General features: G+C 43.4%; 1 protein-coding gene across 8 annotated transcripts in view; it reads left to right on the top strand.

Annotated features, from left to right (window-relative positions):
* ICA1L (islet cell autoantigen 1 like) overlaps window positions 1-23,765 on the top strand; it is a 106,781-nt gene that overhangs the window by 32,362 nt on the left and 50,654 nt on the right. For 7 of the 8 annotated variants that reach the window (XR_011022781.1, XM_068245122.1, XM_068245121.1 and 4 more), the window contains 4 exons: window positions 2,829-2,927; window positions 4,127-4,211; window positions 6,884-6,943; window positions 13,364-13,597. Coding sequence is in view for 7 of the 8 variants with exons in the window: in XM_068245122.1 (XP_068101223.1) it covers window positions 2,829-2,927; window positions 4,127-4,211; window positions 6,884-6,943; window positions 13,364-13,597 (478 nt within the window). In the remaining variant the exon portion in view is untranslated. The remainder of the gene's footprint in view (window positions 1-2,828; window positions 2,928-4,126; window positions 4,212-6,883; window positions 6,944-13,363; window positions 13,598-23,765) is intronic. The other variant, XM_068245125.1, reaches the window with a different exon arrangement.

The raw sequence follows: 23,765 nt of genomic DNA, 5'->3' as shown, positions 1-23,765 counted from the left end.
ATATTGTCAGAACTGGAAGGGATTATTGTCAGAAGAAAATGGTGAGCTTCTGAGAGGAACTGATGGCAAGGTAACTATGTAATGTTCATTTGAAGTTACCTCATGTGTTTATTTTAAATATTTTTACTCAGTACAGGTTCTCTTTAAAGAAAACCTGAACTGAAAATTAAAAGTCAAAATAAACATACACAGGTCATACTGACCTCCTGTGTAGTCTACTCCTCAATCTCTTTCTCCTCTCTTGTGTCCTGTTTGTCTACTGTGATCAAGGGAATTCTCCATCCTCCATTTTGAAAATGGTCATTACCTTATGACAGCTTTCTGGTCAGCACACTGTTAAACTGTAACATCGCCCACTTGAGCCATAGGGAAACATGGACATTACCTGGCAAATCAGTTGTCCTCTCAGCTATAACTGACAGCAACTGATATATAACTGACAGCAACTGATATATTTCAGTTCTGACAAAATGTTGTCAGAACTGGAAGGGATCATTGTCAGAAGAAAATGGTGAGCTTCTGAGAGGAACTGATGGCAAGGTAACTATGCAATGTTCATTTGAAGTTACCTCATTAGTTTATTTTAACCACTTGATGACTGCAAGTGTTAAACCCCCCTAAAGACCAGGCACGTTTTTTCATTACTGGGCTGTGCAGGCTTTTCAGCCTCCTGCACAGCCCAGGTAAGGAATATGGCGATCGGAATCACCTCCTATTTTTGTCCCTAAGGGGACATGCTGCCGGAGGGGTCCAATCGCCGCTGTCACTGTCGTTTTTTTTTTTTCTTCTCTTCAGCCTCATAGAGGCTATCATGGCCGCTGTCCCCCTCCCTCTCCTTCCCTCCTCCCCTCTTCCTGTACAATTGAGCAGGACGGCGATCCGTCCTGCTCTCCGCCTCTCATAGGCATCAGCCTATGAGAGGACGGCGATCCCCAGCCAATCAGAGGTCGGGGATCGCCAATCTCATACATCGCTGCGGCCACCGGCAGCGCTGTACGAATGTAAACAAAGAGGAATTCTTCCCTTTCCGTTTACAAGCAGCCTGCTAGTCGCAATCGGCGGCTAGCAGGCTAATCACGGAACTCAGTTCTGTGAAGTGGCAGGGAACGATCGCGCATGCGCGCGGCCGTTCCCTGGGAAACTGCAGCCCCAGGACTTGACGCCAATTGGCGTTAGGCGGTCCTGGGGCTGCCGCCGCGGTCACGCCCGTTGTTAAATCATTTTACTCAGTTCAGGTTCCCTTTAACCGCCTCCACATCCTACCCCACCAGAAATAAGGTAAATTCAAAAGACAATGAATTTCAAAAACAAATGTCAAAAACTACATTTCAAAATTATAAAGTTCATAAACAAAATAGAGGGAGCACCGTTTCCAAAAAAGAGTATGCAGCGTGCCCAAGGTCTCTCCCCAGTGCCTCCTGGGAAGTGCAGTCCAGATAAAACAGAAAGGACCGGCACCGCTGTCTTGTATCAAAGCTCTTTTAATAGCACCAAAGTGGCAGCAGTTCTGCTGCCACTTTGGTGCTATTAAAAGAGCTTTGATACAAAACAGAGGTGCCGGTCCTTTCTGTTTTATCTAAAATTATAAAGTTCAACATTTCAAAATGATAAATATCAACATTTGAATACGATACATTTCAAAATAATAATTTTCAAAACCAAAAAAAAATTTGGTTGGATGGGCCCAGTGTCCGTTATTTATTGAGCGCCCAAATTTCTGCTTTTGGGTCCCAATAGCTGATATTTGCATAAGCGCCTATGGCGGTGCCCAAATTGACCATTAGCCGCAGGTTCCCAATTTTCCTGCTTCCCACCAATTGACTTTTATTTATTATGTGTGCTTTAGGAAGCTGTACTATTCATTATTTTCTGAAGTGCTGCGTGTTTCATTGTGAAAGCTGCTTTATGTGGCTCTGGCAGCTGTTTCTGAGATGGGATTTATTGCTCCAGACCATGTACACCTAGAGCTATCATTAAAACCCAGCAAAGCTGTAAGCGTGCAAATGCAATAAATATTACTCTCCGATTTATCCAGACCTAAGAAGCAATGAGACAAACAGAAGAGGTGAATGAGTATATGTTCCACTAAGCTGTATGCAGCGAGGGAAAGAAGTATTTGATCCCCTGCTGATTTTGCTTGTTTGCCATCTGATGAAGAAATTACCAATCGGTGATTGTAATGGAAGTTTATTGAAGCAGTGAGAGACAGAATAACAACAAAAAAGCCCTCAAAAACCCAGAGCCACAAAGTCAGAGCTTAAGTGAAATAAGTATTTGATTCCCTATCAACCAGCAGGATTTCAGGATCACAAGTGTCCTTACTGTACGCAGGGAACAAGCTGAGCTTAGACGCATCCTCTGTAAGGGAGTGCTCCTAATCCCACCTTGTTACAGGTAATTCTTGGTTAACAACAAAGCCGGCCATTGCACAAAACCAGTATTTCTTGAATAATCTTGTTAAGCCAATGAATAGTTTATGCCTAAGAACAGAATCTATAAACATAATACCTATGGTGCATATGTACCTATGTTTATCTCAACATTGGCCGGATTCACGTAGCTCTGGTAATATTGCTGCGTGCAAGCAGCGCACTCCATTTTAACCAGAACTTACGCCAGCAGAGTACAGAAGTAGCGTAATGCACGTTGCCATAGCAATACTCAAGGACCGCTAGTTTTGCCACTTATGGTACTCTGCTGGCGTAACTACAGGCCCCGTGTAACATATCACATCACACACGCTTTAAATGTCTTTGCCTGGCTGTACTGCTGTTGTACAGTCTGCTGTACTGTTGTACAGTACTGAGTTCTGCCTTCTATTCTATCAGACAACACTTCTGCAGTTTTGGAAGATGACAACACATCTAATGTCTGAAATTCAGGAAGAATTTCAAGAGATGCTTCCATATACTCCGTCTTATCTAAAGGTCTGATTTTTCTTCTATTTTGTATTCTACCAGTGATTTTTATAGATTCAAATTTCAATCTAAAACCAGCAAACTCTATCATGCATTTCTCCTTTGCTAGACATTTTCTCAGGTCTCAGACTTGCATTGGGTCATGTTACCAACTATATTCTTTTTTTAAAGGGAACCTGCAGTGAGAGGGGTATGAAGGCTGCCATATTTATTTCCTTTTAAATGATACCAGTTGCCTGGTTGTCACACTGATCCTCTGCATCTAATATGTTTAACCATAGACCCTGAACAAGCATGCAGATCAGATGTTCCTGACATAAACCTGACAAGATTATCTGCATGCTAGCTTCAGGTGATACCGACACTAATGCAGCCAAAGAGATTAGCAAGGCAACTGGTATTGTTTAAAAATAAATAAATATGGCAGCCTCCATATACCTCTCAATTCATGTGTATTTTGTGGGAAAACTGTGCAGCATTATGTGTATTTTGTGGGGAGATACTGCCAAATGGTGTGTATTTTGGGGGAAACTGCTGCCCAATTATGTGTCTTTTGTGGGATAATGCTGCCAATTATGTGTATTTCTGGGTCAACTAATACTGGAGCAAACTGGTCAACTTAAATTTGGGTAGGGGGGCACTAATATTGGGGCACATCTGGCTACTTAAACTGGGGAGGGGCTGCCTAATACTTGGGGCACACCTGGCTACCTATACTTAGGACATGGATGCTAATACTATGGGCAAACCTATACGGGGGGGGGGGGGGGGGGGCTACTTAATAATGGGGGCACAACTCCCTATCTATACTGGGGGGGAGGGAGCTCACCGGCTACCTGAACTGGGGGCTGAACTAAGACTAGGGCCGCATATGGCATCTGGGATGAGGGAGGGCGTCGGCTACCTAGACTGGTTTTGCCCCTCTGTCATCTGCAAACACATATTTTACACACATATATCCGAGCAAAAAGATGGAAAAAGATGATCTAGACACTGCTCTCTGCACACCCATATATCCATGGAAAATGATGAAATGGACATTTCAGTGTCTCAGGGTAATTTATTCCAATCAATTGACATTAACATTCAGAGCCCAGTTATCAGTTACATTTGTGGAAATAATGAGGTATTAGAAATTCCATTTTGTGGAAATGGTGAAAGGATGTTTAACTACCATCACATCTGACATCTATTTGTGTGGGTCCTAGCCTGCCAAGCAACAGAGTGGCATCAACAACACAGACAGAATTAGACAAGATAAGGAAATGCAGAACAACGAAGAAACAAATTCCAGTAAGTGTCTATTATTGTTATTTTTGTCACCAATAATAGAGTATTGTAGTTGCATCTGAGCCTGTCCTGGACATACCTGCAGTTCATTTTTCTTAAAATGACGCTGTGTCCAGATCCTGTGAAGTAAAGCAAACCTGTATAAATATCTTATACATTGCCATCTTATAATTGTTCCATGCCTGTCTTCAATATTATTTTTTGTTGTTGTATAACTGCTTTTTTAATATGGGTACATTTGTGCCCATCCTTTCTGCCCCCTTAAAGGATATCCGAGCTGAAAAGGAAACGTTAACCTTTACTTACCTGGTGCTTCTTACAGCCTGTAGTAGTCTATGTGGTCTCTTGCTGCAGTGCCACTGCTCTCCACAGCTGTGATCGGTGATCTTTTGGAGGGGCCTCGAGCGATGAGCGACCACCTCTCACACTCACTACTCCCCCTAGTGCTGGATTCTCCTGCGTGTCACATGTAATTATGCGATCAGGAGAAGCTGGAATTAGGGGGAGCATTCTGGGTGAGTAGAGGTCGCTCATCACTACAGGCCCTCAGAGGTGAGAGAAGTGCTGCTGCTTCCGATGCACATACTCTACACTGCATTGGGCTGGGGGAACGGGGACAAAAGGAGTCACAAATGGGGATAGAAGTAGGCAAAGAGGGACACAAAAGGGGAAAAAAGGAGGCACAGGGGGAACAAAAAAAGGGACAGAAGGAGGCAAAATAGACACAAAAGGGTACAGGAGGAACAGGGGAACACAGAAGGGAACAGAGGAGACACAAAGGGGCAAAGGGGGGGGGGGGCAGAAGGAGGCACAAGGGTACACAAAAGGGGACAGAAGGAGGCACGTGGGACACAAAAAAGGGACAGAAGAAGGCACAGTGGGCAGAAGAAGGCACATGGGTGAATTAAAGAGGCACCAGTGGGACACAAGGCAGAGATGGCACAGGGGGACACAGTGGAGGCACAGGTGGGCATAAGTGGCATAGGGGAGGACACTGAGGGCACAGGGGGATGGAAATAAGCATGTGGGACAGAGGTGACACCATGGGGGGGGGGGCAGAGGCACAGAAATAGCACTAAAGGCACAGGAGAACAGAGACACAGAGGGGGACACTGGAGGCACAGGGAAACAGAGGGGACACAGGAGGCACAGAGGCGGTACAGAGTACAGAGATGCAACACTGTTATGACTTAAGAATGGATTCAGGTTAAGAAAGAACCTACAGTCCATGTCTCATTTGTTAACCGGGGTCTACCTGTAATTGTTAAAAGTAGACTATCGAAAGGGTAGTTTGGAAAAAGGTAAGTGCCTCTTAATCCAAGATGTATTGTATTAAAGCAGACTTCATTAACATATTATAAAGTTATGCATGGAGTAACCAATAAAGGTAACAGCCAGTTAGAGGTAGAAGTCCCTTTAGATGCTGCTGCATGCAGCACATACCGGATATCACATATTTTCTTCCATTTTCCTTGTGTTCCCATTTGAGTATTTCACAGACTATCCCTGATGACATCCAAATCTCAGCAGGACACGGGCAGCAGTAAAACACAATGAGAGAGCATTAGAACCTTTGTCAGGCATTTTTCTTTTTTTTTTTTTTTAACAATCAAAAACTAACATTAATACAAGTTTTCAGAGCCTTCAGTCTGTAGTAAATTGAATCACCTTTGGCAGTAATTACAGCCTGGGGTCCTGGTGGACTCCGCACACCTAGTTCTTCTGCAGATCCTCTCAAACAATGTGAGGATGGATGGAGAACTACATTCAACAGCTATTTTCAGGCTTCCATAGAAGTCTTCAATTGGGTTGAGGTCTGGGCTCAGGCTTGGCCTATGATGCAGAATTTTGCTGTCGTTTTTCTAACATCTGTGGGACATTTGAGATGTTATAATGCTTTGCAAAATACTCGCTATTCTTTATATTCTGAAACACCGATAAGGGATCTGACTACTTGTGTCGTAAATTATATTACCGTTGTTGATTAAAAAAAAAAAAAAAAAAAGCTGAAAAGCATTTTATCGTTTTATAGCGTTTTGAACGTTAGTTGAAAAAAAGGATTCTAAAATGGGGTCTGAAAGCTTTACATACTTAAGGCCCATACAGGCGATAGATTGATATAGTGTTTCTCAACTCGGTCCTCAGTCAAGAACCCCCAATAGTGCATGTTTTGCAAAAACCTCATCTGTGAATGTTTGTGGCTTTCTGCAAAACATGCACTGTTGGGGGTCCCTGAGGATTGAGTTGAGAAACACTGAGTAAGCCCTTTATTTAATATGCATGCTGGATAGTCAAGAAAGTGGAGCCTACAAGCATTGGGCTTTGTTTCCTGGTCAAAACGGACTGCTGTTTGTTGCACTTGGCATCTCTGTGGGTTTTGTATTTAAACAGTATTTGTTTGAAGTATGCCTAGGTGTATAGCCTTTGCTATGTCATTATATATGACTGTACATATTACAGACGGCAAAGCAATGAAAGCTTCTGATACAGCATGGCACAAAGATTTTCCTAGCTTGGGCCTTATGACCTGTATGGCAGACTGAATAGGGAGAATAGCTGTACATAGGAACAAAACTGCACACATGCACCCTTGCGAAATGTAGTATATAAAAGAGTCAATTTTACCTTACAAGATGAATGAGTACATCTAATAAAATGCTCTGCTTAAATCACAGATAGCCTGAATGGCAACCTCTTGCATTCTGAAGCAGCTGAAAAGGAACATTTTCCAGATGGTAAGTCCATGGCAGAGGGCAGCTGTCTGGCAATAGGCTGTGCAAGCATTATAATGGGTGGGGATGGGGTGAAGGTTAGTAGTAGAGGATGAGGTGGGGTAAAGGTTGGTAGTAGCAGGTGAGGATGGGGTGAAGGTTGGTAGTAGTGGGTGGGGATGAGGAATGGGGTGAAGGTTTGCAGTTGTGGGTGGGAATTGGAATGAGGTGAAGGTTGGTTGTAGTGGGTGAGGATGGTGGGGTGATGGTTGGTAGTAGGGAGTGGTGATGGGGTGTATGTTGGTAGTAGGGAGTGGGGATGAGGGTGGGGTGAAAGTTGGTAGTAGGGAGTGGGGATGGGGTGAAGGCTGGTAGTAGTGGGTGGAGTTTAATTTAGTAGTAGTGGGTGGGGATGGGATAAAGGTTTATAATAGTGGTTGGGGTTGGGGGTGGAGTGAAGTTTGATAGTGAGTGGGGATGAGGGTGGGGTAAAGGTTGGTAGTAGGGAGTGGGGATGGGGGTGGGGTGAAGTTTGGTAGTAGGGAGTGGGGATGGGGTGAAGGCTGGTAGTAGTGGGTGGAGTTTAAGTTAGTAGTAGTGGGTGGGGATGGGATAAAGGTTGGTAATAGTGATTGGGGATGGGGGTGGAGTGAAGTTTGATAGTGAGTGGGGATGAGGGTGGGGTGAAGGTTGGTAGTAGTGGGTGGGGGTGGGGTGAATGTTGGTAGTAGTAAAAATGTGGTGTAGGTTGGTAGCAGTGGGTGGGGATGGGGTAACGATTGGTAGTAGAGAGTGGGGGTGGGGTGAAGGTTGGTAGTAGTGAGTAGGGATTGGGTCAGGGTTGGTAGTTGTAGGTGGAGATGGGGGTGTGGTTAAGTTTGGTAGTAGTGGGTGGGGATAGTGGTGGGGTGATGGTTGGTAATAGTGAGTGGAGATAGGGGTGGGGTGAGGTTGGTAATAGTGAGTGGAGATAGGGGTAAGGTGAAGGTTGGTAGTAGTAGGTGGGAATGGGGTGGGGTGATTATTATTAATTTGTGCCATAATGGCAGTTTGTGCCATCATCTTCCAAGAGAAGAATTACTAGTGAGAAGAGAAGAATAACTAGTGCATGATCCTTAAGCTCCTCTGCCAGTAACAAAACCTGCTCCACCATCCGTTCAGCTTAAATACAGTATCAGTTCCCAAATCACTACAGCCAAAACCAAACCAATGCAGACAGAGCCATACCACTTCAGCAAGAACCAAACCACTACTAGCAGAATCAAAGCACTAAAACCAAAACCAAACCCCTACAGCCAAGAACAAACCAGTACAGCCGGAATTAAATCCCTACAACCAGAACTAAAACACTATAGCCAAAACCAAACCACTACTGGCAGAGCCAACTCACTACAGGCAAAGCCAACCCACTATAGCCAGAACCAAACATACATAAACGCACTGCTTTAGACCAATGTAGAGTCAGTACCTTACTCATACTGGAAATTTTAATGTGTAGGTTAGACAACAGGAAATAGAAGTGTAGGTAATCTGAACAAAAGTGCCACTGATATTGGCTTATTTGATGTATTTCCATTAACATTTTAACTGCCATCATGATGAAGTAGGCTTTTGTAGCAGAACTCTGACTAGACAGAGACTGTGAGCATCAGTAAGATATGACATTCTTGTCATTTGGCTCAGCATGTGTTATGGTAAAAAGTGTTGAGCTAAACTGGCCCTATAGTTTGTTGCTATGGAAATTCCTACATGCCACAGTAATGGGATGTGCTTAACATCATCCAAACAGAAACAGTTAAACATTCAATCTCAGTTGTGGGAAAATGTAAAGGATATCCTTAATGAGTTCAGAGTGGATTTGTGCCCCTTAGAGTATGATCCCCTGTACCAGTCAGCTGACTACTGCATCATTCTTTGTTGTTTTTAACATTTTTATTTGCAAGAATTTCACTAACACCGCTGCAAAACCATGTTCATGTCTTTGTATGATAATCCTGGTGTTTTCATAGCTTCAGTCTATCCTTCAGCATGCCTGGGACTAATTCAAGCATTATTACCTCCATTAAATCAAGCTCAGACAGTCTGCAGGCATGGGAACATGAAAACGGCCCCTAGAAGCACATTCACGACCTGCTGTATCTTCACAGTCATTTACTGCAATGATAAACTATTGCCAGTGCCATGTGCTGATAGAAGCATTCATCAATTATAGCCCATTTTCCAAGTCCACTGGCTCTGCTAACATTGCAGTGTCCTAGTACTTTTGCATTTCTCCCTTTTCAACATATCTTGTAAGGAAAATATGACATTTCTGAAAGCAATCCTGTGTCAGACAAGAGCCTTGATTCATCATTGTCTTTGCGATAACTTTTTCCAGTTTGTTAAATAATCGAATTCGAAGTTTATCGATTTCTTGTTGTATTCATCAAGGTTTGTGCGCATTCTGTGTGACTTCGATAAAATATTGATAACAATTCGGTAACCATTCAGTAACATGTCGATATTTCTATGTTACCGCGGTAATTTAACACAAGGCCATACGATTCCCGTGGAATTGTGGGTAAAAAGGCAGTCTTTGAACACCACGTAGCAACAGTCCGAATAGGGCTTAACACCTGGACCAGGATTCTGGAAGTGGCTTGGGACAATCCCACAATTTCACCAGCAGCGGCTTGATAGGAGCCTTTTTTGAAAACATGTAGTGCAGCTAGCAATTTAGTTAACCCTGGCACTGCCTGTGTTCTCTTACAAGATCATTCAAGAGAAATGCAGATGTCCTGGTATAGCAAATAAATCCAATCTCTTGCAAATTGATATATTTCTAGACCTTATTCTTGCCCTTCTGCACTTTTGAATCACTCTCAGCTGATACATAACCACTTCAAATGGCTCCATCTTCTCTGTCAGCAATGATCTGACAGGAATAACGACAGAGCAGTAAAGGAGATAACTAATCCTAAATTTAACGCTAAACTACGCCCACTTTCATTTTCATGAATTTCACTTTCTTCCGTTTTATCACATCATTACCGAATGATTACCGAATGCTCGGTAACAGCTATAGATAACTTTGATGAATCCTGAAATCAGCTTATCGAGTTTGGTATTTTACCGAGCTGTCGGTAATTGATTCGATAAGTCTTGATGAATCGAGGCCTAAGGATGCATTCTATAGTTTTACCACCCTTTCTTCATTTTTACGCTTTTTACCTAACGTGGCATGTGACATGATTAAATAAACATAGGTACATTTTATAAAAGCCCTAGTAAGAAATTGTCTAAAGTCCCTTTCTGTTTTCCAGTACAACTAGAAAAAAATGAGTTTTTATGTATGCAAAAGAGCTTGTCAACAGCTTTTCGAATTCAGTCCAGTTTCCTGAATAGTATATTGAAGCTAAAATAAAAAGAAGAGATGGCACACACTTACGGAGGAACCACCTCCTTCATCAGGTGACACCTGATGAAGGAGGTGGTTCCTCCGTAACATGTAGTGTAACTTGTTCGCTAATACACAGCACTTTGATTGCAGCCAGTGGTGTGCCGTTTCTTCTTTTTATTTTCGATGTGATGCAAGCTGTATGAGCAATCCAGCTGAGACAAGGCACCGGCAGAGTGTTTCAGGTATCTTGTTACTTGACTAGCTGCTGACCAAGTACCTTGGTGAATTTCCATATAGAAGCTAAAAGGCTGAGAAACAGTGAGATATGGTTTCTGATAAGGTTTTACTGCAAGTAAGTTCAAAGGGCCATTACTTCTATTTCTCTTTCAGCTTAAAAAGGCAGAGTGTGGATTCCAAACAAGAATAACTGTGACAGTCTGCTGCACAGTTAAGCCATTAAACTGAAAATAAAAATTTGAGACTCATTACTATGTTACTAATATTTTATTTGCCATTGGTACTACACACATTGGCTATCATTCATAAAGCATTCCCGCATACGGTAATGCTGAAAACAGCTGACTTTACAGACCACTTAGCAAAATGTCCATTCATAAAAGCTGTTACCACATGAAAAGCTGACTTTCCTGAGCAGAGCGATAAATTACCGCCTTGTGCGGTGATTATCTTAACACATGTCACTAAAAGCCAATTCATAAAGATTAGAGCAGGCGGTATCAGGACTGAGGGGGTATTGCTCCCTTGGAAGAGGCGATAAGCATGCGGATAACAGCTAAGTTAATGGAGACAGACCTCCCAGGCAGCAGCAGTGAGACCGGAACAAAAAAAAAACAAATAGACAGAATACCCAGGCTGCGTTTTTTAACCCCTTGGGTACCTGTTTTCAGATATATTTCACAACAGAAAGCCTGCATTTGTAACATTTCTTGAAGTTCTTCTAAGCTGTGGCAATTAAATAGATTGTTTAGAAAGACTAATAGACAGATTCAGCACATATTCAGGGCAAACAGAGGCAGTCAAAAAAATGCACATCTAAAGGGAAGCTGGGGCTGCCTCTTTTATTGTAAGGCTGTCTCTGGAGGAGAAAATGTATCAACTCAGCCAGCTTCTCATGTTTCCGCCAGCGTAGTTTGGGAAATCACCGCACTGCTATTGCAACTGTAAACGTTTTTATGAATGAGCACACAGAAGTCTAAAATACCGAATGCGGTATTTTCCCGCCTGGATTTTTTTTTACCGAACGCACTTTTATGAATGATAGCCATTATCTCATAAGTTTATTTTCACTTTAGGTTCACTTTAAAAGTAGTCTATATAGACCTATCACATTTATTTTTGCTGCCTGTTCTTCCTGGTACAGAAATACAAACAGCGACTTAAAGGACAACTGTAGTGAGGAGGATATGGAGGCTGCCATATTTATTCCCTTTTAGCAATACCAGTTGCCTGGCAGGCCTGCTGATCTATTTGGCTTCAGTAGTGTCTAAATCACACCAGAAACAAGCATGCAGTTAATCTTGTCAGATCTGACAATAATGTCAGCAAAATCTGATCTGCATATGCTTGTTCAGGGTTTAGGCTCGGTCCACACTTGTCCGGTTGCAGATCGGAATGCATTTTAAACAGACTTGTTTTTCTAAAAACGGATCAGTTTTGAAAAATAGCAGCATCCGTTTCCGTTCCGTTTTTTACTCACCCTGGTTCCACGCGCTCTGCATCCCAATGCCCATGCCGGTGTATACGGTGTATACAGTATACTTCCTGTGTACGCGCCATCACCACTTGCCTGCCTCATCATCACTGTGGGCCACGCTAATCTGACTGCTGAGTGTGCCGGGCATTGGGATGCAGAGCGGGGGAACCAGGCTGATGATCGGCTAGTGCCGGGTGCTGGAAAGCGGAGCGAGGGGAACTGTGAGCAGGTCTATAGACGGCAAGCTAGAGGGAAGCACACCTGGCGGGGTCCAGCAGCGGCAGAGGGGGATCTGGGTGCCTGAGGGAGTGCGGTGTGTTTCATCCAGCATTTTTCGGCCAATAGGAAGGAAGCTTAGGCTATCTGTTTTGGCATATGTGTCCTGTGCAAAGTTCTGTATGGAAACAGCAGTCCGTTTTTGTGTTGCCTTTCATTGCCTATGTGGGGATCCAGGTCCTGGGAAAAAAATGCAAAACTGGACTCTCCGTTCAGTTTTCATGAACGTATCCCACGGATCCATTTTTTGACCAGAGCAAAGGCAGCCGCTATTTTTGACATTGGGATCCATGGCTCCATTTTTGTCCGCTTCAAAAAACATACAACACGGATACGGTTCATGAACAAGTGTGAACCGGCCCTTAGGGCTAAAAGTATTAAAGGCAGAGGAACAGCAGGATAGCCAGGCAAATGGTATTGTTTGAAAAGCAATAAATATGGCAGCATCCATAGGACCATACATCAGCCTCTGGATTAGAGCCTGACTTATAGTTAGGATAGTAGGCATGGCTGCACCCTGAGAAGCCACGCCTCCAGTCCTCACAGCCAATCTCAGTCGGTCAGCAGGTCATGGGACATAGTCACTTCTACTATCCAATCATCTTTTGCTTCCAGTAGGCTAAATTTCACTGTAGAGCCTTAGCCACTGTAGAGCCTATGGCATATCTTATACCGTATGTCCGATCGACTGTGAGTTTGAAGTGTTCTGTGACCATACTTGACTATCCTACTGTATACAATTATATACAATCTCACTTGTAAGTATTGTAGGTTTGTAGCATAGATCTTGTTGGTCTAGTTAAATGGACACCAATAAAGGATGATTTAGTTAATATGACTGTTGTTATTAGTATCTTTTGTATTGCTTAGGTAATTAGCAGTTGATTTACATATTGCAGCTTGGAATTAGGCCTATCAAAATCAACAGGAAGTGCTTTTGATTGATCCTGTTACAAGCTGCATACAATGCAAGACCAAATTATAAGCATTTAATTGTCCAGCTCTAATCACAATATTAAGTCCTTCTTTACCCATTTCAATTTGTTTTGTCTATGCTATTTGATATTATTCCCAGAACCAAAGCATCTGCTGTTGGACAGCAACGAGGGGGAAGATTTTGATCAAGAGTTCTCGTTCCTGAATTTACAGCCACCCTTATCGCCAGCAGCATCACAAGAAGAGCACAATCTCTTTGGAGGTTCCTGCTCACAAGAAATGAATGCGTGGACTCAGCAGTCAGACAATCTCTCTGGGTTTCTGCCTTCACAACTCCTTGATATGGGTCTGCAGTCTGTAGGGGGAATCAGCAGTAAGTCGTTTATATTCCTATGTAGTCCATGTCATTTCTGTACCTCTCGCCTAAGCATTAGCATGGGGAATTGTCTACGCCGCTCTGTTCATGGTTATGCATTGGTATTATTAGCACTAGTTTCATCAAGTCTCCTCCATTCTTAGGTTATGCCTTGCTAAAGACCCCCATTCTGATGCCTAACCCTAATCTTCTCCGTTAAGTACACATGAAGTGAGAGGGTTATGGTGGATTCCATACTTATTTCCTTTTAGACGATACTAGTTGCCCGGCAGTCCTGCTGATCTTTCATGCACTAGTAGTGTCTGAATCACACACCTGAAACAAGCATCTGGCAAATCTAGTCAAACTTCAGTCAGAAACAGATGTTTCTAGGGGCAGGCAAGGCGGGTGACCACCCAGGGCGCAGTGAAGGAGGGGTAGCAGCATGCCGGTGTCGCCAGTTTTCAGGGACACACAAATCCCATCCATTAGATGTTTGCAGCAGTCTGCACCTCAATTGTCCACCTCTCCTTGTGGTAGCTCCACCCCCATGGTGTTGATGGGGTTGATGGGGGGTGAAGGTCAAAGTCCCCAACATGCTGCAGACTGCCTGCAGCGGCGCATACTCTCTGTGTGCAACAGTGCAAGTAAAAGCAAGGAGGTACCTACCGGGTGAGGAAGACAGTGATGGATGCTGCTGCAACCAGAGGTCAGGATTTAGAAGGACTTAAAGAGGAACTCCAGTGAAAATAATGTAATAAAAAAGTGCTTAATTTTTTACAATAATTATGTATAAATGATTGTCAGTGTTTGCGCATTGTAAAATCTCTCCGATCCCTGATTTGTATTCAGACATTTATCACATGGTGACATTTTTACTGCTGGCAGGTGATGTCAGTGATGCTGCTTGCTTTTTTGGCAGTTGGAAAAAAAGTTATTTCCCACAAAGCAACAAGGCTCCCACAGTGTGATGTCAGGACCTCAGAACTGTGACGTGCTGACATCACACTGTGGGAGGTGGTTCACCACAAAATCAGCCATACAGAGCTCCCTGATGATCAGTTTGAGAAAAGGAATATATTTCTTATGGGAAAGGGGGTATCAGCTACTGATTGGGAGGAAGTGATTCTTATTCAAATTCTTGGTTACGGCTTCTATTTAAAGAGTGTGTGATAATATCATGCAGAGAGGTTGAGTCTCTGTGCTCTTACACAATATGATGCCATTTGGGCCTGCTGTAAGCATCTGACATCTGGAGGAAGTGTATGTAAGCGCGTGTGTGTGTGACTTATTTTATAATGTAAGGGGAGGACCACAGCTGGCTGCCTATACTACGGGAACATCTAGCTACCTATACTAGGCAGAGGGACTATATTTACCCAGTGTCGTGTGTGTGTATCTGACATCTGGGGGAAGGATGTTTGTGTGCCTTGTTTTATAATGTAATGCAAACGTTCCCGAATGGAGTACCGGGGGAATATACTACTAATCTAAGGCCACAGGACAGCCCAATGAGGTACTAGAGGTCAACAGTTGTAAAGTGCACAACATCTAATATACAATACAGGTAAAGAGACCTACACACAGGAGTCAGTGTGGGAGGTTTACACGCTGATCCCCCACCTCCCTAATTTGTAATTTGTAGTGAGGGGTGTATCTATCTCACACACATGTAGGGCTGAGCAGTGACAGATGCAGGTCAGTGTAACCAATGGGTGAAAAATCACTGCCCCAATTGGACACAACAAGGCCCCGTGCAAAGTCTACTGCTCACTAAACTGAGGGAATAACATAAGAGGGTGCAAATATATACAGTGACACCAGTTTTGACATGTTTCACCCTGAAAGGCTTCGTCAGGAAAAGATAGGGTACAGTGCAACAATATACAACAGAGACATAAGACCCCCCCCCCCCCCCCCACCAACAAACCACTCAGCAGAAACAGCCTAAGTCAGAGCTCTGACTGGGCTGTGGAGAGGTCCCTTCACGTGTACTGTATATATTGAATATTAGATGTTGTGCACTTTACAACTGTTGACCTCTAGTACCTCATAGAGCTCTCCTTTAGACTTAGATTAGTTTTATAATGTAATGGGGGGGGGGGGGGCATACCTAGTGCTGTGCGACTTATTCTGTAATGTAATGTAGGGGGAGGACCACAACTCGCTACCTATACTAAGGTGACATCGAACTACCTATACTGCGGAAAGGGGGTTACATCTGCTTACAAATAACCTGGCCATCTGGCCACCTATACTAGGGTAGGTCTATACATGTATTATTAGGTGTACATCTGGCTACCTATTACTGGGGGGCAAAATTGGCTACCACATCACAACAGCGTGCTATAGTCTGTGGGGGGAGGGGACATTTTAAGTGTCCCTTAACATTAACTTGCTGAACCTTAATTTCCTCCATCAACAATAACTTGACACCTAAACAATGAACTTAATGTTAACTCCTTCCTGAAACCTAACCCCTTCAAACCCATGTTAACAAAAGCCTCTCCCCAATATCTGACTTCAGCCTCCCCCTTTACATTAAGCCCTTCCTGATGCGCAACCATAACCACTAAAACTATAAATCTGGGCATACACGGCGTCGAGGGAGGTTTATCAATCGAGCCTGATGGCTCGATTGATAATATCCGATGTATCCTAACACCGCGGGGATCGATTCCACGCTTTATACCCGCAGGCGGACAGTAGCGGAAGATAAGAAGCGCCGGTGGGGATGAGCGGGAATCGATCCAGGCGCACGAGCGGGGACGCGGCGGGAGTCGATCCAGACGGCTAATCGAGCCCCTGGATCGACTCGTGTATGCCCAGCAGGAGTTTGACTTTTCTTCTTGACACTTAACTATCTGATACCCTTGACCAACTCTCCTCTTTCCATGTCTTTATTTTCCACACTTCATCCAATCTCAAACATTTGATTCCTAATAGCAGAAAATCTTTTAAAAGCCCCAGTTCAGGTGTGCTGGAACATCAGTGTTCTCCAACCTTCATATGTATGTATGTATGTATGTATGTATAGTATGTACTGTATGTATGTAGTATGAGACAGAGAACATATTGATTAGGACAGATGTCAATAGATTATTGCAGGCTTAGCTGTATTTAAAGGGACTCTTAAGTGAACAAAAAAAAGCCCAGTTACTCACCTGGGGCTTCTTTCAGCCCCCTGGAGGCCTCCTGCTGCGTCGCCGTGATTCCATGTTCCACCATTCCTCTGCTGTCCCCCTCCATAAGGCCAGTGTGCATGCGCAGCTCTGGCTGCATGCCTCCTTTGTGACCAGTAGCGTTCTGCGCATGCACGGTAGCAATTTTACTGCACAAGAACAGAGCGCTCCCAGCTACAAGAGCGCATTGGTGGAGGCGCAAGGCCTGGGCTGCACATCCAGATATCAAAGGGGGACACTGGGGGAATCGAACAGCGCAGGATGATGGCGAGGGACAAGGAAGGCTTCAGTGGGCTGGAAGAAGCCTCAGGTAAGTATCTGGTCAATTTTTTTCCCAGTTAAAGATTTCCTTTAAACACAGGTGTGTTCTGTTTTAGCTTGGCATTTCACAAGTTTCTGACTTTCATCACACTCTTGTTTGAATTACTCTGACTCTGACCTTGTGCAGTATACAAGCTTTGGTTTGTGTACCTTGGTTGCTGAACTAGCACTGAACCTGATCTTGTTTCTATATATAGATTATGTCTTCCTGTACTGGTCATTTAATCTTGTTTCCTGCGTGATGTCAGGCCCTTACCTTCCTCGCTAGCAAATAGCCCTGACTTGTCTTAAGGGCATGCTATTGCAAAGTTACACTTAAAGTGGATTCAAATTAAAAATACAAGATTTCAGAAATAAAATTATTTTCTAATTATAATCTATTTTATAATAATAAATAGCAGCCTTTTTTCAGCTGCATGATGACAAATAAAAAATATTTTACATTTATTGGAGGAACCCCTCCCTTCCTTTGAAATTGCCGGGACAAAATTCGGCAAACTGGGGGAGTAGAAGGTGTCCGGCAATGGAGGAATTGCTAATGGCTGCCCCCAGTATAACCCTAGTTATGAAAAGAGAAGGGTGAAAAGCATGCATTGAAATCCTCATAGGCTTGAAGGAGTGTTTTGTGTATGTATATATAAACGGCGCTACAAAGGCAGAGTAAAGTCCACTAAAAGTCCACTTCCCCTTCAAACAATATATTCAAAATGTTCTTGCGTGTTTGCGCTTCTTGCTGAGTGTAGCTGCACCCTTCTAAAAAATGTCCAATGTTGTAGATAGCGCTCCACTTCACTGAATACAACAGAAAATGGGGGGTCCCCTAGGGACTGCACTCACCCGTCCAATCTGACCACTGCTAGACTGGTCAAAATGCGCAGTAGTGTCCTCCTCGATCAGGCTCCTCTGTTGCTCAATATGCCTCGCTGTAGATGGGAGTGCTGTCCTGCATGGGTCCCCTTCAGGCTAAATGCCTTCCGTTTACCTCATAGAGAATAATGACATTCCATAGCGTAATTCCGTAAAAAGTGATAAAAAGTTTATTCAAACTTAAAATACTCACAAGAGTAGAATGGTTAACAGCCTTTAGAGTAAGTAACGGGCTCTCCCCCGTGCCTCCCGGGTAAGGCCGAGTGGTTTCACCGTTAATTCACTATCTGGCTGACCGCTCATGTAACTTTGTGCGCTTCCGTGTTGTCCTGGCGTGTCTTACGGCTCCACCCTACGCGTTTCGTCACTCCGAGTGACTCATCAGGGGCGTGGTTTGCCGTAGACACCAGGCGCATTTATATTATCCGTTGGGCAGAGAGGTTACGTAATTCCGCCTCCCGAGTGGCTAATCACGTGTACGCCAAGGGGGAGGTGGCGTGCCTCCGTAATAATATGAGGCTGCCGTATAAGGGAGGAGAATCATTGGAAACGTAAGGGCGCCACTGCGCGAAGGCACCGGTGCATCTTGGGAGTATGACGTATAAACATTTACACTAAGTCCCTCAAGCTAGTGGCGACGAAAATCGTCGTAAAAAAATGACGCTTATGGCAATGGAGGGGATCATGCGTTCCAGCACAATCTCCTTCCTTGGTTGAGAGCCCGTCATAGATATTCCACAATACATTTGAAATAGTTCTTAAAATCATTACATAGCATAAACTACCCAATAGTCAATACCATCATAGTAACATTATCACGACAAAATACAAAAAATTCTGATAAAAAACAATAAATAAAAAATACAAAATACAAGGTTTCATGCCTTACTTTGCCACATTCTTTGCCATCTTGTGGCCAAATTAGATATTGCACATATCCATTCACTTGCATACATAATAGCACAATTATAATAAAAAGTTACAGAGTCTCATGTTTTGCTTTTCCCCATTCTATGCCATCATGTGGCCATACTAAATATTGCACATATCCATTCACTTCCACTAAAAATAATCAGCATAGATCATATGGGGGCATCTACCCTTCAGGTCAGGCCATATATTAAATATCAGTTAATTTCGTATACTTCTCAGCATAAATCAAAAACATTTTAGATTTCTAACTATTAGCAATAAAGCAATTGAGGTCCAGTTCAATGTTATGCCCCCTTGGTTTTAAAGTTCCCATATCATAAATCCATTTAGTTTCACGTTTAGATATGTCCCTGGTCCTATTACATCCCCTCCATGAATAATTGGCTTTTTCCAAACCGCAGAATTTAAGAGAACTGGGGTCTGAATTATGGTGTATCCTATAGTGATCCGAAACACTATGGCCTGTGAATCCCCTCCTGATATTACCTATATGTTCTCCTATCCTAGTTTTGAGTTGTCTTGTGGTACGTCCAATATATTGAGTGTTACATGGGCACCATACCATGTAAACCACCCCTTTGGAATTGCAGGTTATGTTCTGTTTGATTTTATACTTTAGTCCTCTGGATGTAGAGGTCACCTCCATGCTTTTTACTGATTTTGCTTCTCGGCACCCCACACAGTCCCTGCACGGGAAAAACCCATCTTTTTGCCAAAACGGAACGACCGTCTTCGGTGGGTTCACACAGCTCGGGGCCATGTAACTTTTAAGATTTTTTGCTCTCCTGTAGATAAATCGTGGGGCCTCTGGTAGAATTTTTCTAAGCGTAGGGTCCTCCTTTAATATTGGCCAGTGTCTTCTAATGGTTTGCTCTACCTGTCTATATTGGGTCGAGTAATCTGTAATGAACGGTAGGTTTTCCATTGGCTGTTGTCCTGTTATATTCCTTTGGCCTGGTCTGAGAAGTACTGATCTCTCTATTCTTCCTACTTCCATAATCTCCCTCTGTATTTCCACATTATCGTACCCCTTCTCCACAAATCTTTCAGCCAATATTTGGGATTGCTTCACGTAATCTTCCAATTTACTACAATTCCTCCGCATCCTCATAAATTGGCCCCTAGAGATGGCCTTTTTCCACCTGGGGTGATGGCAACTCTGGGTTGAAAGGTACCCATTTCTGTCTGTTGGTTTAAAGAAAGTTGTAGTAATTAGCATAGTCCCTCTTTTTTCGATGCTAAGGTCCAGATAGTGGATAGACTGCTTATCTGCTTCCATCGTTAGTTCAATGTTCAGATCATTTCCATTTAGATTGTCAAAGTAGGTTGATAGGTCTTCACTCCCCCCCCCCCCCCATATCAGGAAAAGATCATCTATAAATCTCCGCCACACCTTGACCCTATCATCCCTTCCCTCACCCAGAACTTGTTCCTCCCATTTCCCCATAAAAAGATTTGCTAGGGAGGGGGCAAACCCCGCCCCCATCGCACAGCCCTTCACCTGCAGGAAGAAGTCTCCATGATGCCAGAAATAATTCCTTGTTAGGGCAAAATTAAGTAATTTCATTAGGAAATCTCTCTGTTGTACTTTCATGTCAGGATCCTTCTCCAAATAATACTGTACTGCCTCCATTCCTTGTTGGTGTGGAATGTTGGAGTACAATGCAGTTACATCGGCTGTCACCAATAGGTCGTCTTGTTCTACCTCCAGGCCCTCAAGTATCTGCAACATGTGCTTTGTGTCTTTAACTGTTTGTGGAAGATTTTTTACCAGTGGTTGTAGAAAGTAGTCTAGATATTGGCCTAATCTGTGTGTTAAGGATCCTATTCCACTCAGTATTGGTCGTCCTGGTGGCTGTTCTGTATTTTTGTGCACTTTAGGCACCTGATAGATCACTGGTGTTCTGGGTGCTGTTGGCATCAAAAACTCAAATTCATTGTCCTCAAGAATACCCTCATCAAGGCCTTCCCGCAATATCTTTCTTAGTTCTTCAGTATAGGTAATCAGGGGGTTTCCTCTAAGTTTTATATAGGTGCTTGTGTCATGGACAATCCTGTCCAGTTCGGTATTGTATTGGTCTTGCCTCATCACGACCACTCCCCCTCCCTTGTCTGCCGGCCTAATGACCAGCTGCTTGTCTTCCAGTAGGTCCCGGGTAAGTTTCATTATCCCTTTGGTTTTTCTTATCTCCATTTTTTCAAGATCACTCTCCACCATCCTTCTGAAGACATCTACTGAGTTTCCGTTACCATTACACTGTGGGTTGAACAAAGATCGATTTTTCATTCCTGTATGTTGATATTGACTAATCGGGTTTATTCTACTTGTTGGACCTTCTCTGTTCAAAAAATATTTTTTAATATTCAACGTCCTAGTGAATTTCTGTAGGTCTATATACGTGTTAAACTTGTTAAGTGGCTGATTTGGTGCGTGTTTTAAGCCCTGATCTAACAGTCTTAATTCATCCTGACTAAGTGCTTTTCCTGATATATTAAATATGCCTTTCCCTACTTCTCTCTTCTTCGTTTGTATGCGCCTCCCTCCTCGTACCCCCCTTCTGGTCTTCGTTTGTATCCCCCAGGGGTGGGTTGCTGCATAGGTTCGTAGTCCGGCCGGGGATGGTGGTTCCATGGTGGCCTCTGAGGTCCCTGGTTGTACCCTAAAAAATGTTGGTACTCATGTTCATGTCGTAAAGGATCATATCTATTGTTCGTTGGTATTTGGAAATTTTTATTTTCATATTTCCCCCTTTGCTGTACTGGATATCTACCCCCATTTTCTATTCCATTCAGTTCCCTGGGGTTCCGCCTATTGACGTTGAACCTCCCTCCCCCTTGTGTTTCTAATGGATCCTGCTGTTTTCTTACATTTTGATATGTTATTCTTTTCGGTATTATTCCTCCATTCCTCCTAGGAGTTGAGTTTATTAATCTTCTCGGAGTTGTTTGTCCGATTGGGGCGGGGTTCTGGTTCTCTAGGCTTGGGGGCTAGAGGGATGATTCCTTTATTCTTTATCTGCCACTTATAGGCTTTTTTTAATTTAAATGCGTTCCAATCCATTTGAAATTTTCTTTTCTTCTTTATAATAATATCTCTTTCTTGTTTAATCAAAACCTCACATGTTCGTTCAGACATGGTTTTATATAAAGCTTCTTCCTTGTGGGCCTCAAGATTCGATTTAATTTGTATTATCTCCCTCCCTAATCGCTCAAGGCGGGCTGTTTTCCTTTTGACCAATAATTCCATTAGACCTATACCGCAGCCATCAAAGTATTCTCCCCATTCCTTATCGTTTTCCTCTCCTTCCTCTCCGTCATCTGGGGTAAGGTCCCATCTTAATTTCTGCGGAATTATACCTTTGTTTATATATTTGGGTTAGGGTGGTGACATCCCACCAAGTGGTCTGCTCTTTCAAGAGGGTGTGTTCTAAACATCTGAATTTTTCTTCCAATTCCTTCTTAATGTCGTCATGATTGTCATCCTCAACATTAAATATAACCTCTAAATCAATGTTATGCTTAGCTCGATATTCAAAGACATCTAAGTTGCCTGCTGCCATTTTAAAGCTAAAAGTAAACTGTATGTATATATAAACGGCGCTACAAAGGCAGAGTAAAGTCCACTAAAAGTCCACTTCCCCTTCAAACAATATATTCAAAATGTTCTTGCGTGTTTGCGCTTCTTGCTGAGTGTAGCTGCACCCTTCTAAAAAATGTCCAATGTTGTAGATAGCGCTCCACTTCACTGAATACAACAGAAAATGGGGGGTCCCCTAGGGACTGCACTCACCCGTCCAATCTGACCACTGCTAGACTGGTCAAAATGCGCAGTAGTGTCCTCCTCGATCAGGCTCCTCTGTTGCTCAATGCCTCGCTGTAGATGGGAGTGCTGTCCTGCATGGGTCCCCTTCAGGCTAAATGCCTTCCGTTTACCTCATAGAGAATAATGACATTCCATAGCGTAATTCCGTAAAAAGTGATAAAAAGTTTATTCAAACTTAAAATACTCACAAGAGTAGAATGGTTAACAGCCTTTAGAGTAAGTAACGGGCTCTCCCCCGTGCCTCCCGGGTAAGGCCGAGTGGTTTCACCGTTAATTCACTATCTGGCTGACCGCTCATGTAACTTTGTGCGCTTCCGTGTTGTCCTGGCGTGTCTTACGGCTCCACCCTACGCGTTTCGTCACTCCGAGTGACTCATCAGGGGCGTGTTTGCCGTAGACACCAGGCGCATTTATATTATCCGTTGGGCAGAGAGGTTACGTAATTCCACCTCCCGAGTGGCTAATCACGTGTACGCCAAGGGGGAGGTGGCGTGCCTCCGTAATAATATGAGGCTGCCGTATAAGGGAGGAGAATCATTGAAAACGTAAGGGCGCCACTGCGTGAAGGCACCGGTGCATCTTGGGAGTATGACGTATAAACATTCACCAAATCAGCCACTTAACAAGTTTAACACGTATATAGACCTACAGAAATTCACTAGGACGTTGAATATTAAAAAATATTTTTTGAACAGAGAAGGTCCAACAAGTAGAATAAACCCGATTAGTCAATATCAACATACAGGAATGAAAAATCGATCTTTGTTCAACCCACAGTGTAATGGTAACGGAAACTCAGTAGATGTCTTCAGAAGGATGGTGGAGAGTGATCTTGAAAAAATGGAGATAAGAAAAACCAAAGGGATAATGAAACTTACCCGGGACCTACTGGAAGACAAGCAGCTGGTCATTAGGCCGGCAGACAAGGGAGGGGGAGTGGTCGTGATGAGGCAAGACCAATACAATACCGAACTGGACAGGATTGTCCATGACACAAGCACCTATATAAAACTTAGAGGAAACCCCCTGATTACCTATACTGAAGAACTAAGAAAGATAT

The sequence above is a fragment of the Hyperolius riggenbachi genome, chromosome 7, assembly GCF_040937935.1.
Source record: "Hyperolius riggenbachi isolate aHypRig1 chromosome 7, aHypRig1.pri, whole genome shotgun sequence".
Taxonomy (NCBI): Eukaryota; Metazoa; Chordata; class Amphibia; order Anura; family Hyperoliidae; genus Hyperolius; species Hyperolius riggenbachi.
Note: the sequence above shows the minus strand (reverse complement) of the source record. Positions and strands in the feature narration are given on the sequence as shown.